This window comes from Cololabis saira, chromosome 22, assembly GCF_033807715.1.
Source record: "Cololabis saira isolate AMF1-May2022 chromosome 22, fColSai1.1, whole genome shotgun sequence".
Lineage (NCBI taxonomy): Eukaryota > Metazoa > Chordata > Actinopteri > Beloniformes > Belonidae > Cololabis > Cololabis saira.
Genome location: NC_084608.1, coordinates 32292623 through 32311755, shown reverse-complemented (window position 1 = coordinate 32311755; position 19133 = coordinate 32292623). Strand labels below are relative to the sequence as shown.

The 19133-nt window shown below is 46.0% G+C and overlaps 1 protein-coding gene across 4 annotated transcripts in view; it reads left to right on the top strand.

Annotated features, from left to right (window-relative positions):
• Positions 1–19133, top strand: part of LOC133423570 (TRAF2 and NCK-interacting protein kinase-like) — a 49886-nt gene that overhangs the window by 13103 nt on the left and 17650 nt on the right. For 2 of the 4 annotated variants that reach the window (XM_061713799.1, XM_061713798.1), the window contains 9 exons: positions 1286–1606; positions 4098–4253; positions 7746–7852; positions 7929–8044; positions 9252–9340; positions 13488–13669; positions 15515–15629; positions 15882–16025; positions 18160–18268. In XM_061713799.1, coding sequence (XP_061569783.1) covers positions 1286–1606; positions 4098–4253; positions 7746–7852; positions 7929–8044; positions 9252–9340; positions 13488–13669; positions 15515–15629; positions 15882–16025; positions 18160–18268 — 1339 coding nt within the window. The remainder of the gene's footprint in view (positions 1–1285; positions 1607–4097; positions 4254–7745; positions 7853–7928; positions 8045–9251; positions 9341–13487; positions 13670–15514; positions 15630–15881; positions 16026–18159; positions 18269–19133) is intronic. The other 2 variants (XM_061713801.1, XM_061713800.1) reach the window with 2 other exon arrangements.

Below are 19133 nucleotides of genomic sequence, written 5' to 3'. Positions count from 1 at the left end.
CCTGCGACAAGTGCCCCATCGGAGAGGCTCTTTAGTGTAGGAGGGGGCGTTGTAACATGCCACCGGGCATCCCTCAAGCCAGATGCGGTAGACCGGCTCGTGTTCCTTGCAAAAAACTTGCAAATGTGAACAGCAAATGTAATGACTGACATTACACACCTCTACCTCCTTCATGGGTTGCATTATTATTTAGCATGCAAAGACCCAGTTTAGTTTAATTAGAAAATGTCTTGTTTTATTAATTGGAAATATAACTTACTGTATGTTTGCAAGTGCTGATTTGCTGATTTTTTTTTTCAGAGATAAAACTTTATATTTTATTATATTTTTTAAAACTTTTTTTCAACTTATTTTACAGAGCTTTGCACTTTATTCATTCATTTTTGGTTTAATAAGAGCAAAGTTTGCACTTAAAGCCCAATGGGGCAAATTTTCAATAAAAAAACAGCATATTTGAAATAATTTCTTTGCCTTTTGTCAATTCACAAAATAATCGTAATCGTAATCGAAAATCGGATTTTGAGAGAAAAAAATCGAGATTTTATTTTTGGGCAAAATCGAACAGCCCTATTGGCTGGTTACGTCGAACTTGACCTTATATAGCGCTTTACGTCTCACCTCGGCGCCATCATCAGAACCGCTGCTCTGGTTCTCTCGCTGGGACGAGACGAGGGTTAGTTTCCTTCAGGATCCTTACTCAGACTCCCACTTAGCTTCATTAGCTCTGTTAGCTCTGTTAGCTCCTTTAGCTATTTTTAGCTCTGTTAGCTCCTTTAACTCCGTTAGCTCCATCACTTCCAGCAGCCGTGTTAAAGGTCCATCATGAGTTGTGACTCGAGGACAATCTAAATGCTCGACTAGACTGGAAATGAAATCCTCACCTCATCTCCAAGTCGAACCCTTGAACGGTTCAGTGTCCGGTACTTCCCCACATTTACCTCCGACATTCAGAGGCTGGACTTTCAGCAGCCCTGGAGGTGTCGGGGCACCTGCTCCTCCTCGGTGGTCCGGGGTGAACGCAGGCACCTGAAAACCATGACCAGAACCCGCGGGTTTGTGGGTATTTCTGCCCTCCAGGTATCGGGCGACGGTAACCCACGGCGACGGTAACCCCGACAACTCTCTCTTACAGATCCAGCGGCGCAGCAAAGTGTTTTATTATCATAAATGTGAAGTTTTGAATCAGAAATAATGTGGCGCCTAAACACGAGCTGCGGGCGTCTCCGGCCCTCTGCGCCGTGTCTCTGGCCCGTTGTCATGCCAACGCCCCCCCCCTGCCCTGCAGGTGATGCGCCGGGCTCAGAGCAACTCCCCCCGCGTCCCGCCCAAGCGGTACCACTCCTTCAGGCAGCAGCGCCGCGGCGCCAACCTGGACAACCTGCTCCTGCTGCCCGGCTACAAGCCGTCCCGCTCCCGCCCCCCGTCCTACCCCGCGCACCTCAGCCCCGCCCGGGACCACCTGCACCTGCCCCGGATCCGGGTCACCTGCGTGCCGGGGCCGGACGGCCGGAGCCCCCAGCGGAGCCCCCAGCGGAGCCCCCAGCGGAGCCCCCAGCGGAGCCCCCAGCGGAGCCCCGACTCCAGGGGCCGCAGCGCCGGCCGCCGGGTCAGTCGGCTCCCTGGTTCTGGAGCCCCCCCGCCTCCACCTCCACTAACCTCTAACCCGGTCACCTGACCCGGGCTTCCTTTGTTTCCACCTCGGCCCCCCGTCCTCCTGGCGGGGGCCGCTAACTCTCTCTGAGCGCTTGCTCTGGCTCCCGGAGTCTCCTCGCCGCCCCGACCCTGAAACACCTGACACTTGCTGGGGAATTTCAGCCCAGTGCATTCTGGATCTTCTCTGACTCTTCCTCATCCTCTTCCTCACTAACGCCTGCCCCCCGGCAGGATGCTCCCCCCCCCGGGGCTGCAGGTTGTCCCAGTCTGCTGGTGGCTTCTGTTTAACCGCTAAACCTTTTCTGCATCTTCTGAGCTCGCTGAGGGACGTAGCAGCGAGAAAAACCATGAATACACACACACACACACACACACACACACACTAGACTTGTAGTCAAGACCACCTAAACTGAGACCAGGACTAGTTCAGCTTAAGAACGAGACCAAAACAAACCTAGTAATGTCCTGATCCAGCGTGATTGTAGAACATCATCCTGGTTCTAGTTTCCATATGAGGTTGTTTTCAACTGCAGCTCAATAACACAGAGAAGTGGATGATGATGTTGAACTCACTATAAATGTTTCCATCCATCAGCTGAGATCAGATATGTGTGGCGACTGCACTACCGCTATTTCTACACTATTGGAGGATTGACTCCAGTGCTTTAAGGATTGACACGACTACTAACTAGTCCCAAAGTCCTCTAGCAGAATAACCAGCTCCAACACCCCCCTCCACCTCAGAAAAGGAATGAATAGTAAATGTTACTGATTTAAATTGGACTTAATTTGGAGATGAAACCTGGATTTTAAATATTAAAGATTGAAATTACATTATTTACCATTATAGTAATCAGATTACACCGTATATCAGCATCACTGAAATGGACCTGATCAATCACAACGATATGCAAATATTATTCATATATTTATTCAAACAAGACCGTTATAAACACAAAACTGTAATTAAATACAGACACATGCAGATGCACCAAAACATTAAATAAAATGCAAAATACAAATAGTTTACAAAGCTGTACATTAACAAGAGGAAGAACTGCTGATACAAGACCTGAGACCGAGACAAGACCAGGACACACACACACACACACGCACACACACACACACACACACACACACACACACACACACACACACACACACACACACACACACACACACACACACACACACACACACACATGTAGGGCAGATCCCGCCCCCTGGTGGCTGGTAGACAGATGTAGGGCAGCAGCAGCTATATCAGTTCCTCCCCGCGGACGCTGCACGTGGCAGCGTGCTCGCTGCAGATAGGTCTACCCTGGTCCCAGCCTCACGAGACCAGGGGGGGGGGGGGGACACTCAGAGGAGACACAAACCACCCGCTTCCAGAGCTGACATCTGCAGCTTTTACAGAATAGGGGGGCCGAGGCGTTTAACTGAGCTAAAGAGCTTCATCAAAACTCCTCTGCTCTCATATTTGTGCAATGACAGATGTTTAGATGCTCTAATGTTTTGTGCATCATCAATATTTCATATCTGTCCTCTGTTGGGTCGATATCTGCAGATGTGAAGCAGGAAATAGAAACTCTAAGCTTCATCATCTCCATCTTTGTAGAAGAGGAAGTCCTTATTCATGGAGATGATTTAAATGCTTATTCACTTGTTAAGAAGCATTTTTTAAACATAATTGTGACTTGAATTGTATTTAACTGCAGTGTGAATTAGATTAAGTTCTGACTTTAAAGGCACTCTATGTAGCATTAACACCTCCGGCCACATGGGGGCAGCATTCATCTACTTATCTACTGAGTAAACTCATATTTTAATATCTGCTATCATGTGAAACGTACGTGGGGAACTCTCATGGGGCTAATTTTACCGTCTGCCTCTAGAAAGCGTTACCTTGTGATGATATAATAACGATCCAGACAAACCGATATGGAGCTACAGTGATTTCAAAAGTAAATGAGCCCGCCGGTCCTGAGTCAGTATCAGAATATCACCAGCGGCAGTTTCATCAACATGTGGTCAGGCATCTTGTTTAGAGTGGCTTTAAAACTGTTTCATGTGGAGGAGAACAGTATATCATCAGCTGGATCATCAGCATAAAAGCAAAAAAGACAGACTTAATTTCTGTCAAGTCTGTCTCTGATTTAAAATAAAGAGAAGTGGTCCCAGGATCGACCCCTGAGGAACACCCCAGGGCTGTTAGCAGCATCCAGTGAAAAAGGTATGAGCAGTGAGCAGTGAGTCATCAGGCTGTTCACCAGAGCACAGAGGAAATAGAAGATTCAGGGAGAGGAATACCGAACCTGCACCAGTGCCTTGCTTCAGCTCAGGGGTTTTCGGGGGAATTGGACCCGCTACGGGTTATCTGAAGTTCTTATAACTTTAAATACGCCGCCGCCTGCTGAATAACGTGTCCTGTGTGTGTGTGTCAGGTGGATGAGATGAACCGACAGGCCTCTCCTGCCTTTCAGCATAAAGTCTCCAACCGGATCTCGGACCCGTCGCTGCCGCCACGGTCCGAGTCCTTCAGCAGCGGAGGAATCCAGCAGGCCCGGACGCCGCCCATGCACCGGTCGGGCGAGCCGCAGGTGAGAACACCACGTCCAGCCGTCTCCGTCTTTCTGAGGAATCTGAGAACCTGAGCAGGAGGGAGGAGCGGAGGAGTAGTGGAGGGTTGGAGGGATGGAGGAGTAGTGGAGGGATGGAGGTGTAGTGGAGGGATGGAGGAGTAGTGGAGGGATGGAGGTGTAGTGGAGGGATGGAGGAGTAGTGGAGGGATGGAGGTGTTTCTCAGGTGTTTCTCTCGTTCAGCGTTTGTTTCCTCTTCACTTCTCCTGCATCCTTTCCTCCTGACCTGCTTCCTGATCACATGACCACCCTGCTCTTCCTGATCACATGACCACCCTGCTCTTCCTTCCTTCCTGCCTGTCTCCTGCCTGTGTGTGTGTGTGTGTGTGTGTGTGTGTGTGTGTGTGTGTGTGTGTGTGCAGGTGGCCCACCTGGTGCAGGTGAAAGGTCACGGCCTGTCGGGCTCCCAGTCCCTGTACGACCCCCAGGGGGGGCACCCCCCCTCCCGGCCCCCCATGCCCCGGCAGAACTCAGACCCCACCTCGGACACGCCCCCGACCCTGGCCCCGCCCCCCTCCCGTCTGGCCCCGCCCCTCGACAAGCTGGACCGCTGGAGGAAAGACGACGACACGCCGCCCAAGGTTCCCCACGTGTGTGTGTGTGTGTGCACGTGGGTGTGAGTGTGTGTACATTTGAGAGTGTGTGTGTGTGTGTGTGTGTGTGTGAGAGAGTGCGTGTGTGTGTGTGGGGGGGGGGGGCGGTGAGAGTGTGTATGTGTGTGTGTGTGTGTGTGCGTGTGTGTGTGTGTGTGCACGTGGGTGTGTGTACGTGTGTGTGAGTGTGTGCATGCGTGTGTGTGAGTAGGTGTGTGTGAGTGTGAGTAGGTGTGTGTGACTGTATTGTGTGTGTGTGTGTGTGTGTGTGTGTGTACAGGTGAGTGTGTGTGAGTGTGTACCTTTCTTTTCCTAATTTCCTTGGTGACTGTTGTCGTGGGCGTTTCTGTCGTTGAGTCTGTCACCTGCAACTAACTAACTAACTGATTTAAATCAGAATCAGAATCAAGTTTATTAAGTCAGCTTAGAAAACTGTTTTTGACTTCGGATACACCGGCGGCGACACAATGGTATTGTGCGCCTGTTTTCCAAGGGTAACACTGGGATAGAGGGGGGGGGAGAAAAAAAACATCTTCACACTGAGTATAACACACAGTATCAAGGTGCAAAAACACCTCAGCACACAGAGCAACAGACATCACAAGACTTGCATGTGGGTGTGTGTGTGTATGTGTGGGGGGGGGGGGTCCCGGCACAGTACATCCAAGTGATTGCCGCGACTTCGTGGCGCTCGAACCCGGAGACTGTTGGGGGGGGGCTGATAAGAGGGAGGGGCCGAGGAAGGCGTTGAGTTGAGGGAGGTGTGGTTATCAGTAAGTGTGTGTGTAGCGGTAAATCGTGAACTTCGCTCAGAGCTGCTCTCAGCCAATGTCCTTGATGTTATCAGGCGGCTCGGTACAGTTCTGAAAACAGGGTCCACAGATGTTCGTGGGAGAGGGGAGGGTTAGTGTTAGTGGGGGCAGTGTCACCTTGTTTACATTCCACCAGGAAGATTGTGACCAGAGCGATCGCCCAAAACCGCCCTGTCAAGGCCAGATTATAGAATCAGCAATTATATTGCAAAAACAGGCAGCCTCAGTAATTTTCCGTCTGCCTTTTAGTCTCTGGTTCATCAATGGCGACTCCAATCAGGCAAATTTGTGATCAATTTCCGCCAAGCCGAGCTTCCAACTTCTCCAAGGTCTTATCCATCTTGCCAATGAGCTCAAAGACCGCCGCCAGCCTGCGATTCTGTTCAAGAATCGCATCCAGCTTACAACTTTGCTCCCCCAACGTTAAAGTCAGAGCGTTGATCGCCTTGCTTGACCCTTCAGCCACGTCCGGCAGCTCTGAAAGAGCCAAAACAGCTGTCGACGACTTACGCGTTTGTCGGTACAGCAGGAATCCCCCTCCTCCGATCAAGAGAAATCCTGCTATCATAAATCCAATTATGAAGGCATCTTCAACGTCCTCGACAGACAGAATCGCCAAACACAAAGGTTTCCAGTATTTGTAGGAATCCATTGTGTATCCAGCAAAAAATGTCCCATTGGGGCAAGAGGGCTCCCTTACCCCCTGGCTTCTTGTCGCAAAAATTTGGTCAATTGTGCTGAGAGACCAGTTAATCAATTCCATGATTGTAGAGTTTCGGAGGAGTGAAATAGAAGAGACTCTGAAGACGAGACAGGACAAAAGCAGTAGCAGGGCAGATAGATAAGGGAGAGGAGCAGAAAAAGCGTCCGCCTTTGTCGAGAGCCGGAAGAAGACCTCTAAAACCTCCCAATAAAACATCAACAACGTATCAGTTTCCATTTCATGGAAAATATTTGTTTATTTTGAATTTGATAGCAGCGACACGTCTGAGGACCACGGGCCTCATTTATAAAGCTTGCTTGCGCACAAAACAGGGCTTGAAAGATGCGCAAGCCACCTTCTACGCAAAGGTTAGGATTTAAAAAGAAAAAACTAACCGAAAAATCGGCGTATCCCTACGCCAAACCCGTAGGAACAGGCGTAAGATATGGGGAACTGGCGACGCAGGCGGTGAGGTGGTGAAATGAAGCCAGATTCATGTCATACTCTTAATGTCATCGTATATCAGACTTATAATATAATAGCGCTGATCCCTCTGTGTTTGAAGCAAAGCGTCAGCGGGCTGCCGTGCCGTTTTCGCATCGCCTTCGCACAGAGTGTCTTGATGATTTGCAATTACAGGCTGAGCCTACCGTTAGTTTTTAAACTGTAAAAAGTGGGGGGGGGGGACATAAACATGATTTTGAAAGGTTGGGGGGACATGTCCCCCCTGTCCCCAGTGGAAATTGCGCCCACTCACTCTCTTTATTTTATACTATTTATATACTATTTATACTTTTACTGTGAACACCAAATAATGTGGTTTTCCTGACCTCCACCTAATCCACAACATCTCGATCTCAGTCTCCGTGAAAGTTAGTGGCACGGTTGCTCGACACGTTTCATTCATTCAGACGCCCAAACAGGCTGCAGGAAGCCGCTGCGCATGCTCAGCAGGCTCATTCATATGCAAAAACATACCATTTATGGTAAAAAGTGGACGTGTAGAGGGCGGGATATGAGGCGGATTCAGCTGCGCAACCTTCCAGCTGGACTGTGATTTATAAAGCGAACATTGCGTGCAAGTGTGCGTGCACAGGGTTTTATAGATCCAGATTTTTTTTTGCGCCTGCCATTTTCGGCTTTTGGCTTACGTGCACTTTTAGTATGAATCCTGCGCACTCTTTTATAAATGAGGCCCCAGAGCTCTAGTAAACTGCTTGGACGTCGATAGTTCTACGTTAATCTTCTACTGGGAATCAAATCTGGGTTGTGAGATCTGGATGTGTTTCCGTCTGAGTCTCCAGGTGTTGTGATTTGCCTGTGGTGTGATGTGGATCTGTGCAGGTTCCCCAGAGGACGACTTCCATCTCTCCGGCGCTGGTCAGGAAGCACTCCCCCGGGAACGGGCCGGGCCTGGGCCCGCGGCCCGGCGCCCACCTCATACGAGCCAGGTAGGCCCCGCGGGAGTCCGGACCCGGACCCGGCAGCCTCCCGGCGACTGACACCCCTGTGTTTGTGTCGCCGTAGCAACCCGGACCTGCGGCGGGCCGAGGTCCTGACGGACACGCCGCTGAAGAGGACGAGCAGCGGCAGCTCGTCCAGCTCCAGCACGCCCAGCTCGCAGGGCGGCTCCGACGAGCGAGGTGAGAGATCGATCATCCATCCATCCATCCATCCATCCATCCATCCATCCATCCATCCATCCATCCATCCATCCATCCATCCATCCATCCATCCATCCATCCATCCATCCATCCATCCATCCATCCATCCATCCATCCATCCAGCCATCATCCATCCATCCATTCATCCATTAGATGGAGAATCTCTCACCTCGCTCGTCAGAGCCGCCCTGAGTCTATTTATTTATCTATTTATAATATATTTATTTATTTATTTATTTATATTTATTTATTTATTTATTTACATATTTATCTACCGTATTTTCTGGACTATAATAATAATAATAATAATAATAATAATAATAATAATAATACATTTTATTTATAATAATATATATAATATATATATATATATATATATATATATATAATATAAGCCGCATCCGCTCTATTTAAAAAAAAAAAAAGATATGCAAGCCGCAGATATTTATGTTGTTAGATTAGATATTTACTACATGTACAGAAGGATTTTGAACTGTAAATGATGTACATGTTTGTACCTAAATAGATCCTTTCCTAACAGTGTCTTTTAACACGGCAGCAACTTTGCTGATTAAAACGGGACAGAACCAAGAGAAAATAACCAGTATTTATTTATCTATTTATCTGTTTGAAATCTGCTTCTACTTCTATCTGCTAAAGAATAAGTAGTGTATTCTTCTTTGCATTTATTTTGTCTTAGTTTTTATTCTAATTCTGAGCGGTGAAGGAAAAAAAATTTGTATAAGCAGCATGGTTCAAAACCTATGAAAAAAGTAGCGGCTTATAGTCCAGAAAATATGGTATTTATTTATATATTTATCCATTTATTTATTTATTTATAAATGTATTTATTTATTTATTTATTTATTTATTTTATTTAACAGCCTCAATTTCAATAGATTCTCCTACAATAGATTTTTTAAAAGTCCAGAAACGACAAGTTGTCTCTGTGATGAACACGTCCTCACTTGTGTGTGTGTGTGTGTGTGTGTGTGTGTGTGTGTGTGTGTGTGTGTGTGTGTGTGTGTGTGTGTGTCCGTGTGCGTGTACGTGTGCGTGTACGTGTGCGTGTGCGTGTGCGTGTCCGTGTGCGTGTACGTGTGCGTGTACGTGTGTGTGTGTGTGTGTCCGTGTGCGTGTACGTGCGCGTGCGTGTGTGTGTGTGTGTGTGTGTGTGTGTGTCCAGGTAATTCAGCCCCCAAGGACGGCTCCACACTTTCGTCCCACGACGTCAGAGACGACGGCCGGGAGGTGACGCGGCCGAGCAGACCTGCAGTGAGTTACCTCACATGTTAACGTCCCTCTAAACAAACTTTATTAGCGTAAAACTTTCCTTTCAAGATGCACAAAAACAGTTTAATCAGCAGGTAGAGGAATAAGTAGGAATATAAGATAAGATAAGATGGTCCTTTATTGATCCCCAGAGGGGAAACATGTTTAGGACAACATGAACTCAGACTAAATAAATGATAAAGATAAATTATAAGTATGAAAAATAAAAAAAATACAGTAAAAAAGAAACTGAACAAGTGTACGTGTGAATGTGTATGAATGTTGGTGGTGGTCGGAGGGGCCGTTTGGCGCGATATGGCAGCCACGCTTATGTCAGTCTGCAGGGCAGCTGTGGCTACAAATGTAGCTACCACCACCAGTGAGAATGTGTATGAATGAATAATGATTTCTGTAAAAGCGCTCTGGGTGCCTTGAAGGGCGCTATATAAAACCAAGTCATTATTTTTTTTTTTTTTTTTTTTTTTTTTTTTTTTTTTTTGGGCTCTAGTGGCCCTTTATTGAAGATGCAGACTGGAAAGGGGTAGATAGAGAGAACGGGGGGAAGACACGCAGCAAAGGTGCGCTGGGCTGGATTCGAACCCGCGACCGCTGCAGGAGGAGGACTGTAGCCTCAGTATATGGCCCGCTGCTTAACCCACTGCGCCACCACCAAGTCATTATTATTATTATTATTATTATTATTATTATTATTATTATTATTATTATTATTATTATTATTATTATTATTATTATTATTATTATTATTATTATTATTATTATTATTATTATTATTATTATTATTATTACTGTAACTGAGTTAGTGTTCTACTAATATAGTGTAAAGGAATTGTGTGCAGTTGCAGTCTTAATATTAATACAATTGAGTCCCAGTCCAGCAGAGACAATGAAAAACGGGGTGGGGGTGGGGGGGCTGGAGAGGGAGGAGCTTAAGATGCAGGAGCTGGAGAGGAAGGCGCGGCTTGTGCAACAGAGCGGGTTACCACGGTAACAGACGGGCTCTTTCAGGTTCGAGTTTGAACTAAACCTCTGAAACGGCTCCAGACATTCTTGCTTTTCTAAAAGCAAACGATAAAACGATATGAGAAGAAAAGATAAAAGTGAAATTCGTCATGAAGACGTCCCCAACCCAGAGAGTGAGACTCGCCTGCTGCGGCGCTTCTTCTTCTATCGGACAGGAAGCTGTTAGTGATGATGTCACTGCTGGATCAGCCCTAGCAGGACTCCCTCGTTCCTGCATGACGGGTCTTTCGAGGCCCAGTCATGCTCTCAGGCGGAGCCTCCACGCCTCAGACGGAGGTAGGCGGAGCCTCCACGCCTCAGACGGAGGTAGGCGGAGCCTCCACGTCTCAGACGGAGGTAGGCGGAGCCTCCACGTCTCAGACGGAGGGAGGCGGAGCCTCCACGTCTCAGACGGAGGGAGGCGGAGCCTCCACGTCTCAGACGGAGGTAGGCGGAGCCTCCTCCAGCGTTATGGTGGTAAAGAAATGCGCTGTTTTCCTCCGACGTAGCCAGAAAGAGTTCCCTGCTCTCCAACATCTCCATCTACGTCTCTGCTGGATGAATCATTTATTTATAGACGAGCTTTCGCTTGAACTAACAAGGTCACCATTGGGGATCGACTCACCACTGCCCCCTGGAGGTGGGACGGAGGAGTGGTGGAGAACGGTAGAACGGACGGAGGTCACACCTCTGATATCATTCATCCAGGTCACTCTCTTTCTCTCTCTCTTTCTCTCTCCTTCGATTTCACCGTTCCTCTCTCTCTCATCAGGAGGAGTTGGTAAGAATATCCCCCCCCCCCCATGCCCCTCCTCCCCCCCTTATGCCCCGCCCCCTCTCCCACCAGGCCCTGCTGTGGTTTGTACATGTGGAAATCTCGATGGTGGCTGCTTTTGTTTTGTTTCTGTTGCATCGTCCTCGCGGCCTCCGGTTGGTGGAGCTGCACGCCGTCTAAAGTCGGCCCCCGGCAGCTTGGGCTGAACGGTTCCCTGTCCGAGGCATGGCGGCGCCTGCAGCCCGACTCCCATCATCCTCCTGTTGTCTCTCCCGCCCGCTGCCTTCCTGCGGAGAGAGTCGGGCACGGGCCTGACTTGCATGATAGCTTCAATTTATTTGGGTGTTTCGTGTCTGTTTGTTTTCTCCCTCACTTACAGGATCAGCTACTTTGTTTCTGGGTTTATTTACCGTATTTCTGGACTATAAGCCGCACCCGCATATAAGCCGCATCCGCTCTATTTAAAAAAAAAGATATGCAAGCCGGATATATTTATGTTGTTAGATTAGATATTTACTACATGTACAGAAGGATTTTGAACTGTAAATGATATACATGTTTGTACCTAAATAGATCCTTTCCTAACATTGTCTTTTAACACGGCAGCAACTTTGCTGATTAAAACGGGACAGAACCAAGAGAAAATAACCGGTATTTATTTATCTATTTATCTGTTTGAAATCTGCTTCTACTTCTATCTGCTAAAGAATAAGTAGCGTATTCTTCTTTGCATTTATTTTGTCTTAGTTTTGATTCTAATCAGGCCCGGGTCTACGAGGGTGCAAAAGCATGCATTGCACCCTCAGTTTATGTGTTTGCATGCTCAGTTGAAAAGACGAAAAGAAAACTGACAAATGCGCGCGAGTCAGCCTGATTTATGGTTCCCCGTTAAATCTACGGCGTAGCCTACGGCGTAGGATACGCGGCGACGCGCACCATACGTTCGCGTCACCGCGTATTCTACGCCGTAAGCTCTGCGTTGGTGCAACGCGGAACCATAAACCAGCCAGTGTCCGTCACTGATCTGCAAGACGCTGCTCTCTGCTGCTCCGTTAACACAAATGTAACGATGGATATTCAGAAGTGGTTCAAGCACAACGACTCAAGCAAGTTTACAGGACTGTCTCAGAAAATTAGAATATTGTAATAAAGTTCTTTATTTTCTGTAATGCAATTAAAAAAACAAATCAACTGAAATATTGCAAGCCTTTTATTATTTTAATATTGCTGATTATGGCTTACAGTTTAAGATTAAGATTCCCAGAATATTCTAATTTTTTGAGATAGGATATTTGAGTTTTCTTAAGCTGTAAGCCATGATCAGCAATATTAAAATAATAAAAGGCTTGCAATTTTTCAGTTGATTTGTAATGAATCCAGAATGTATGACACTTTTGCATTACAGAAAATAAAGGACTTTATCACAATATTTTAATTTTCTGAGACAGTCCTGTATATTTATGGTTACATTTATTTTTTTTGCTATGTTTTATCTTCTGTTGCTAGATTGTCTGATGGGTGAGGTAGTCCAGACTAAATGTAGCATTTTCTTTGTTCTGCAGCGATATTGCTGCAAAAATGCACTTGAAATACACTTCAAATATTCTTGTTTTGCTATTATTATTCCACTTGAAATTATGGGAAAATGCATAATTTAGTGTTGAATAACGTGCCAGGTATGTGCACCCCCTCTGATCTGAAATGCACCCCTAGTCATCATTTTCTAGAACCGGCCCTGATTCTAATTCCGGTTATAGCCGCACCTTTGTATAAGCCGCGTGGTTGAAAACCTATTTATTTCGGGTTTGTCAGTTAAAATGTTCCTGAGAGTAAATGTGATGGAAAGAAGCAGCTTCTACAGTTGGACAGACTCATTTTCAGCCTAATTTAACTTTAAATCTGGTACTTTTGGTATAGTTTTGCACCTGGGGGTTTTCTGATTGGTTGACTTCCTGGAGGCTTGTAGATGGGCGGAGCCAAAGGCCTGGGAACGTGCTGATGTGAGACGGAGGATAAAAGTTTGTAATTAACTCACGAGCTTCCTGCGGCAGCTTTTCTTCTTCTGCAGTTTTAAAATGTGGAGGAGGAAGTGCTTGGAAGTCCAGCTGGATGGACGACACTCGCCGTCTTTGCTCTACAGTCGTAAATAACTGCTGAAGCAAAGATTTTAGAAAATAACTCTCCTGGAGGAAGTGTTCTCGGTACCCTGAAAACTGACTATTTTTGTTCTTAGGAGAACTTTTGAACATATTTACTTAGTTTTTGGGTGTAATTCATCCAAACAGGACTGTAGAGTTTTCAGAAAACATGAAATAGCGTGTTAAAGCCAGAAACGTGTTGTTTCTCGTCCTTCAGGATCTAACGGCTCTGGCTAAAGAGCTGCGAGAGCTACGGCAGGGGGAGGAAACCAGCCGCCCGCCCGTCAAGGTGACGGACTACTCGTCATCCAGCGAGGAATCGCACAGCAGCGAGGACGAGGATGGAGAGGGCGGAGCCAACGATGGCTCGGTGGCCGTCAGTGACATACCGCGGATCATGTGAGTAGCTTTAGCAGGTGGAATCTCCTACATGGTCTTACAGGGGGTTCAAATGTTGCTTATGTACGGTGGCCGAGACCCGCCATTGCCGAAAATAAAAGTAACGCTGCAAACAGAAACAAACGCTGCTGCAAATAAAAGAAACGCTGCAAACAGAAACAAACGCCACTGCAAATAAAATAAACGCTGCAAACAAAAAGAAACGCCGCTGCAAATAAAAGAAACGCTGCAAATATAAAGAAACCCCGCTGCAAATAAAATTTAAAAAAAAACACGCAAATAAAAAAGCCACAACGGAAGTGAATTACCAGGGACTATTTTTGCCGGTAACACATTAAAAATTACACGTAGCGACGTTGAACACTAACCTTTTCACTTATTTTCTCGTTCGTTGTTCTTATTCCTCGCTCTTTTTATTTCTTCCTTTTCACTTACGTCCTCTTTGTCGTCTTCTTCTCCTCTCACGTAAAAAACACCGGTGCATCGGCGAAAATAGTCCCCGGTAATTCTCTTCCGTTGTGGCTTTTTTATTTGCGTCATTTTTTTTTTGTTTGCAGCGGCGTTTCTTTATATTTGCAGCGTTTCTTTTATTTGCAGCTGCGTTTGTTTTTATTTGCAGTGTTTATTTTATTTGCAAAGCGTTTCTTTTATTTGCAGCAGTGTTTGTTTTTATTTGCAGCGTTTCTTTAATTTTCAGCAATGGCGGGTCTCGGCCACCGTACTTCTGGGACATGTGCCGGACTGTGATTGATATTCTGTAAATACGCCCCCTGGCTGTGATGGGAGTTGCTGCGTAAATTGCATTGCGAGCAGCAGGTGGCGCCACAGGAGCGTATTTGTATTTGTATAATATCAGAAAATAGTGGTTATTTCATCAAAACTCTCAAACGTACACTCACCAGCTGCAGCTCTGAATGCTTCTGGCTCTCATTGACAAGTGAGGGAAGGATGGAGGAGGATACGGACGAGGGTCTTTGTTCCTACCTGCCCTGAGATCCAGGACTCAGGGAACTGAGATCCGTTTCCTCCACAGGGCTGTTGGATCTCCCTTAAGGGAAGTTTTCCACTAGTACCCACCAGCACCTACTCATCTGAACTTGGCCTGGTTTCTTTTCCATTACAATTCACACCTGGAGCAGAAGTAGGAGGTTGGAGAAGCTGCTGTGACGTATTTGATTGTGTATCTAAACAAAGAAGACAACAACACTAAAGATGTAGAACCTGGAGGAGATGATAAATGTGCTGCTGGGTCTGTGGCTTGTGTTTGATATCAAGTTAAAAAATGAGAGTGAGAGAAGCTTCAAGCGGCAACGCTTTTTAATTTTTTTCAGTTTGTCTCAGCGCTGCTGAAAAGTCCGTGGTAGATCTGGTCGTTCCTTATCTCCCGTCTACATCCTTTTTTAATTCTCTCCTCAGCACCAGGTTTATGAACATCTGCACCTCAGAGTTGGATCACCAAACAGACTTTTGCTGCCATTGCCTGTTGAATAAAATGAACAAGAAGCTCCGTCAGAGTCTCTTTCTCTGATGTCACATCCTGACTCAGACGTCTGACTCCAACCCCCCGACCAATCAGTGGCCTGTAGTGTGATGACATCACAGTCCGACTCAGCCGCTCAGAACCTCGGCAGAGAAGTTACAGAAAAGTATCTACTCGGCACATTAGACCCCTAGTGGGAAACGCAGAGCCGAGTCGAGCTGAGTAGGTTCTCGTGTCCAACCAGGAGGACAGACCCAGGACATGCCGGAGAGATGATATCTCCATGTCCAAGTCCTCTGAACCGCGCTCATGTCTGTATTCCTGACTGAAGGCTCGTGGTGAAGAGTTTGACATCTTTCTTTCAGGCCTCCTGCAAGTCAAAGTGCCAACGAGCCGTTCAGCATGATAGGAAGTCACAACGACGCCCACGGTGACCTGTACGGAGACAGATCCCAGGACAGCACTCTGAGGATGCGCGAGGTGAGCCGAAGCTCGTGTGTGTGTGTGTGTGTGTGTGTGTGTGTGTGTGTGTGTGTGTGTGTGTGTGTGTGTGTGTGTGTGTGTGTGTGTGTGATGAAGGTGAGATGGTTCCCACCCACTCACATAAACAACTGCAGGGTTTCACCTGTCAATCACAGCCCGACTGCACATTAGCCCGCCCCCTTTTTCTTTTCTTTTCTTTTCTTTTCTTTTCTTTTCTTTTCTTTTCTTTTATTTGTGTGTTTCTTCCAGAGATCTCGGGGACCGAGGCGGGGCTCTGCTGCCAGCAACGGTTTCCCTGGCAACTTTAGTCTGTTCCTTGGCAACACCAATCTCCCAGATTTGGTGCAGCAGAGCAGCTCCCCTCTGGCCCCCCCCGGGGACGCCGGGGCCCAAGTAGGTGGAGCAGCACCCCGATACGGGCCCCTGAAAGCCCCCCCACCCTAACCTGCCCCCATCACCTGCCCCCCATCACCTGCCCCCCATCACCTGCCCTGCAACCTCACCCAGAGATCAGGGCGGGAAACTGGCACTGTGAACCCAGGGTGGATCAGCGCTGATGAGGCTTCTGGAGCAACAATATTCTGTATTTATAAATCACCAACATTCGTGTCGTAATGGAAATACAAGATAATCTTTCATATATTGAAGGGGGATTATTTAAGATAAGATAAGATAAGATTTTTTTTTTTAACAATATTTTTTATTGAAGTTTAACAAGCATATCAGAACTTATGTCAAATTTACAAACTTTTTTCCACATATATATACACATATACCCCCTAAAACAATCACACAAACAGTAAAAAAAAAAAAAAAAAACATTCACATCGCCAGTGTAAGTTTTGTTTTGTTATTCAGTGTTATCCATTTCGTTGGTCAAGAAAGACATAAATGAGTCCCAAACATCCATATATTCTTTCTGTTTACCCTTGACTATATAAGTCAACCTCTCCAGACCAAGACCGTCACCAGCTCCTTCTTCCACAGTCCAAGTGATGGTGGTGCAACGTTTTTCCAGTGTAGTGCAGTCACTCTCCTTGCATGGAGAAGTCCAAAATCAGTCATTTTTGATTGCTTTGTTATGTTGATCGTGTCTTTGGGGTATATCCCAAATATGCAGACTTTTGGTATCAAAGGGATGTTACATTTGGTCAGATAAGATAAGATAAGATAAGATAAGATAAGATAAGATAAGATAAGATGGTCCTTTATTGATCCCCAGAGGGGACATTTGGGTGTTACAGCAGCTTAAAGTCAGATACATGTTCAGGACAACATGAACTCAGACTAAATAAATATCTTTTAGATAAAGATAAATAAAAAATAGAAATAAAAAATACAGTAAAAAAGAAACTGAACAAGTGTACTGTAAACATAGTAAGTACAATATGATAAATAGTGTTATACTAATATAGTATGAATAAATTGGTGATTTTTACCCCCGTATAGTTGTCACAAATTAACTATGGAGACTAAACTGTTGGGTTTTTTTCCCTACCAGAGTGTAAATATGGTTATTTCTGCTGTAAAGTTGAAGATTTTAATGTGAAAGTCGACTCACTTTTGGATCCAGACCCTAGTGGTCGGTAGAGGAACTGAGTTTTTTCTTACTAACTTTGGAAAAGTTGGAGCTTCCTGTTGTAGGGAAAATTGGGATTCTCCTTATAAAGATGACCCGGTATCCCATGGTGCACCGACGTACGCGTAGAACCCATAAGGGGAACCCAAACCCCTTATTTTGAGCAGAATCGTTGAGGGTCCTCGATGATGTTCTACAAAGAACAGAGTTAACCCCAAAGCGTCAACAAAACAATCAGTTATCCAGAGAAAGACTCTGGGAAACCCGAGGAAGTTCCTCACGCCGAGGCGACATTAGCGTCCGCATCACTCTGGTCAGTTGGACTCGATGACAGAACTCTCGTGTGAATTCCTAACAATCCAGGTTGTGGTGATTTTCGAGGCTTGAATCGAGGAAACCGGATTTGAAACCAACAGAAACCTTTATACGAACACCGCTGTCACGTTTACCAGTGACACGTGTCAGGTGGCTAATGTCCATATTAATTGTCAGTGAATTTGTGACTCTTGTTGCATCAAGTTAAGCCTCATATGTCATCAATGTGGTTAACTTTTTCATAAATTGGAGTGGCACCTGTACTTTCCTGCCCTGCCTCGTGTGATGTTGCCCCTCTGGCTCCAGCGTTTTCCCTGGAAAAGACTTTGTTCCGTCCAACCTCTGCTCTTCGGTCCCTCTCCCTGTTGCCTCTTTCTGTTTTCCCACCTCTGATCCAGGAAGTATCCCCTCCCCGGTCCTGAGTACATGATGCAGGTGGATAAATCAAGGAAACTGCTACAGACCAGTTTTTCTTATTTACTTGCACAATTCTTTAAAGTCCAGAGAGTTCTGACTGAACGTGTCTTCTCTGAGCGCAGTTACGCGTTTCCTTTATTTCTAAACCTGTTTCACGGCCGAGTTTAAAGGAACAGGCCGTCAGATCAACGTTGGTGTCCTGTTTTGTTTCTGCAGTACGGCATGGGGAGCGGCGGCGGCTCCAAGTCGTCCTTCACGCCGTTCGTGGACCCGAGGGTGTACGGGACCTCCCCGACTGAAGACGACGATCAGGACTCGGCTGAAGGTACGACTCCGCTGAAATTACAGCGCAATGCAACCAAAAACCTAGAAGTATAAACGCCTGAGAGGATGCAGGGACTCTGCCCCGCTGGTACGCAGAAGTATAACTCATGCTTTACTGTCTGGACCTCATGCAATAAGTCCTCTGAAAAGTCCAACTGACCCTTCGTCAGTTGGACAAAACCGTCATCTCTCCCGTCCACTTCATAGTACAATCTGGGTTTTACATCACTTTATTTCTAATTATTGGACCAAAGAAAATCAACAGCAACTAGATATAAATAAAAAGACTTAAAAAACTGGGTTTTTTTGGCGCAAACAAGATATTTTGATGAGTTTAGCTGAGCAGGGTGGAAGGTGTGGCCGTCCACGTAGCTTTATCGTAATTTACCGTTGGTTTTGGGATGAAATGTATTCCTGTGATTCTCTCTGGGTAGCGGGCGTCACTTTTACAACCGCTTTAGCATTTTAAGATGAATAAATAAACGCTTTCATGGTTGTAGTTTTATTTATTTATTTATTTATTTATTTATTCATATGCACAATGATAACACAGTAATTTTTTAACATACAAGGACAAATAAATTGTGCAGGAGAGGAAAAGAAGCCCGAGGGGCTTATAAAACATCCTCCCCCTCAATACAAAATCACAAAAACAAATCAATCAATAGAAAAAGAATAGAAAGGAAAAAAGAAAAGGTAAAAGAAACAAAGAAAAACACAATAAACACACAAACAAAAAGTTTGTTTTGGGTTGTAGCTGCTGCCGAGCCAAGTTTGTTTTGGAAGTACAGATCAGATTTCTGCCAGTTTGGGGATAAAAATACGCTGCACCCTCACGACACAAGTGTTCCTCTTTACTAATACAA